The sequence below is a fragment of the Pipra filicauda genome, unplaced genomic scaffold (assembly GCF_003945595.2).
Source record: "Pipra filicauda isolate LSUMZ 115617 unplaced genomic scaffold, ASM394559v2 scaffold116_size3395265_pilon, whole genome shotgun sequence".
Classification (NCBI taxonomy): domain Eukaryota; kingdom Metazoa; phylum Chordata; class Aves; order Passeriformes; family Pipridae; genus Pipra; species Pipra filicauda.
Genome location: NW_024103618.1, coordinates 3,163,010 through 3,165,655, shown reverse-complemented (window position 1 = coordinate 3,165,655; position 2,646 = coordinate 3,163,010). Strand labels below are relative to the sequence as shown.

Below are 2,646 nucleotides of genomic sequence, written 5' to 3'. Positions count from 1 at the left end.
GATGGCTTTTATTTTTGCTCTTTATGGAGATCTGACACATATACAGCGATGCTTTCACCGTACAAAGAACTGTGAAGAAACGCACCTTGCCCCAGCCAGTCCCCTTCGCTGCTGGGACTGGGCTGGTGCTTGGAGGTGGAAGTGGGTGTGGGGGGATAAGAAGAAAAAATTAAATTCTCGTCTGATCTCATTTATTTAAATAAATATAAATATAATTTTTATATAAAACTATTCACAGACAAACAGTCGTTCCAAACCCAAACGACCGATCTTTATGTCTTATTTTTGTTAAGAAGTCCGCCCAAAAAGTTCTCTACAGGTTTTAGTTTGCTTTTCAGTTTTTGATGCCTCGCTTATCGGTTCCAAATGCGTTTGTTTTTTGCCTTTAAATTGCTTGGGGGCAGATGGAGGAAGGCACCCTGGGCCACGCGAGTCTTGTCCCATGTTACATGTTAGGAAGAGCAGGTGCTCTGTCCTGGGGTTACATAAATAACGTTTTAGTTGAACTCTCACGACTAAAACATTTACATTCCGAAAATATATTTATATATCTCTTTCTATTACTGCAAAGGGATGACAGTTAATCTCCCTGGCGAGGGCCAGGGAGGGCAGGTTAGCGGGCTGCCGTCCCTGGGCAGAGGTGCCAGGTGAGCCGCCGTGCCGCCACCCCGCTCCGGGCTGGGACCCGGCGGCGGCAGCGGAACTCTGAGCCGGGCTCATAACGGGGAGACCTCTTTATCCTCTGTAGCCGATGAGGGGGATAGAGACTCTTCGTCCTCCGACCGGGGGTAGTGCCCCTGGCTGGTGCTGCACTTGCAGCCCCCGTGAGAGTTTCGCTGGGTGCCTTTGCCTTCTTTCTTGTGCTTCACCCTCCTGTTTTGGAACCAGATTTTCACTTGCTTCTCGGACAGGTTCAGGTACGTGGCTATCTCGATCCTCCGCAGCCGGGACAGGTACATGTTGGAGGAGAATTCCCTCTCCAACTCCAAGAGCTGGGTGCTGGTAAAAGCTGTCCTCATACGTTTCCCGTTTTGAATTTGGCTGGATTCGGACCCTCCTGGGTGGGAGAGAAGCGCGAACTTCAGCGTGACGGGGGAACGGGGAAAGGGGAAGAGGGAGAGAGAGAGAAAGAGAGAGAGAGAGAGGGAGAAAGAGAGAGAGGAGAAAAGACATTCTCCCTCAGCTTTCCGACCCGGGGCAGCCGCTTTCCCTCGGGGGACCCCCTTCTCCCACTGCCCCCCCTTCCCCGGCGGCCACAGGGCTCCTACCCATGCCGAGGCAGTGAAACCTCCGGGGGTCGCTGACGCTGTAGGTGGTGGCGGCGCAGGCAGGTGGGTGATGCGTAGGGTGTCCCAGGGCTGCGGCGGCGGGCACCGAGGCGGCGGGCGGCGGGTGCTGCGGCGGGTGGTGAGCGTGGCCGGTCCGCGGGCAGCACTGGGCCTCGCCTGCCGCGGTGGGGAACTGGCTCTTGAGCAGAGGGATGGCCCCGCCGCCTCCGCTGCCGCCACGGGAGGAGTGCAGGTGCGAGGTGACACAGAGCGGGCACACGCAGAAGGCGCCGCTCTTTCGGGACGGGCAGCCCGGGCCCGACACCGACATGACGAGGGGAGAAGGCATGCTGAGAGGGATGAAGAAGTCCTGGCCGTGATGATGCTCAGGCAGGGACGGAGCCGGCCTCGAGGAGTCTTTGATGATTAAGGAGTCGACGTAGAAGGAGCGGGACATTGCGGAGGGCTGCGAGGCCGGGGACGGCTCTCCGAAAGTCGGGATTTTCCTGCTTGGCCAAGTTGCCACTGAAGTCCTGGCGAGTCGAGAAGGTGCTTATGTTTGAGAGCTGAACAAAAGGGTCCCTGGAGAGGGCTGGTCTTAAAGTTCCCCCGCCTGGATCCCCTGCGCCGGGGTTTTATATCAACTATTTAAACACGTGATGGCTGAAAGCCTCGCAGATCTAAATCTCCCCGGGTTCCCAGGCCGGCAGGAGAGGCTGCCGGGGGGGGGGGGGGGTGGGCAAAGCGGGGTAGGGGGGCGGCAAAGTGTGCGTGTTTGCTCGTTGCCCGATGACTTCACTCCTTCGCCTCCGCCTCAGATAAGTTATAGCAGCAGAGAAAGAGGGGAGGGGGCGGCTGCCCCACGGCCGCGTTACACGTCACGCTCGCAGGCATATCCCCCTCTCAACAAACCCGGGGTGTTGGGTTTTTCCCGAGAAGAATGCTCCTTTCCTTCTCCAGGAGGGAACAAGAGATGAGAACAGGTGATGCGTTGAAAGATGCGGGTCAACGCCTTCCCACTCACACCCAGTCAAATAACACCCAAGGAGCCGTGGATCCCACGGAAGCCTGGGACCAACACCTTTCTCCAGTCTGGTCCACTCTCTGCACTCAAGACTCCTTCAGGAGGCCCCTTCCGCATCAGAGGAGCCAGGGACACAGATGTAAACATGGATATAAAGTTAGGGATGGCGCGCGTTAGTGTGTCTGCGCATACATATGCATGTCGGGTGGGTTGAGTGGTTTGGTTTTTTTTTTCCCCCTCGCCCTTTTCACCCCGAGTGAATCTTGTCAAATTGGCAATTACTGCAACGGACAAAGCCTTCAAATATCTGGACACTTCTCAGCCAAATGGTATCAAAACGGAAAACTTCCAAAT

At 56.2% G+C, this 2,646-nt stretch overlaps 1 protein-coding gene across 1 annotated transcript; it reads right to left on the bottom strand.

Moving 5' to 3' along the window:
* Positions 1-284: 284 nt before the first annotated feature.
* Positions 285-1,762, bottom strand: GSX2 (GS homeobox 2). Its single transcript, XM_027735931.2, has 2 exons — positions 1,269-1,762; positions 285-1,057 (listed from the first exon to the last, which is right to left on the bottom strand). Exons 1-2 carry the CDS (start codon positions 1,723-1,725, stop codon positions 717-719), a joined length of 798 nt encoding a protein of 265 aa, XP_027591732.1. The 5' UTR covers positions 1,726-1,762; the 3' UTR covers positions 285-716.
* Between the last annotated feature and the right edge of the window lie 884 nt (positions 1,763-2,646).

Coding starts and splice junctions, on each gene's coding strand:
- GSX2 (XM_027735931.2), bottom strand. CDS start 1,725: ATGTCCCGCTCCTTCTACGTCGACTCCTTAATCATCAAAGACTCCTCG. Junction 1,058..1,268: donor GTTTCACTGCCTCGGCATGG/GTAGGAGCCCTG, acceptor TCTCCCACCCAG/GAGGGTCCGAATCCAGCCAA.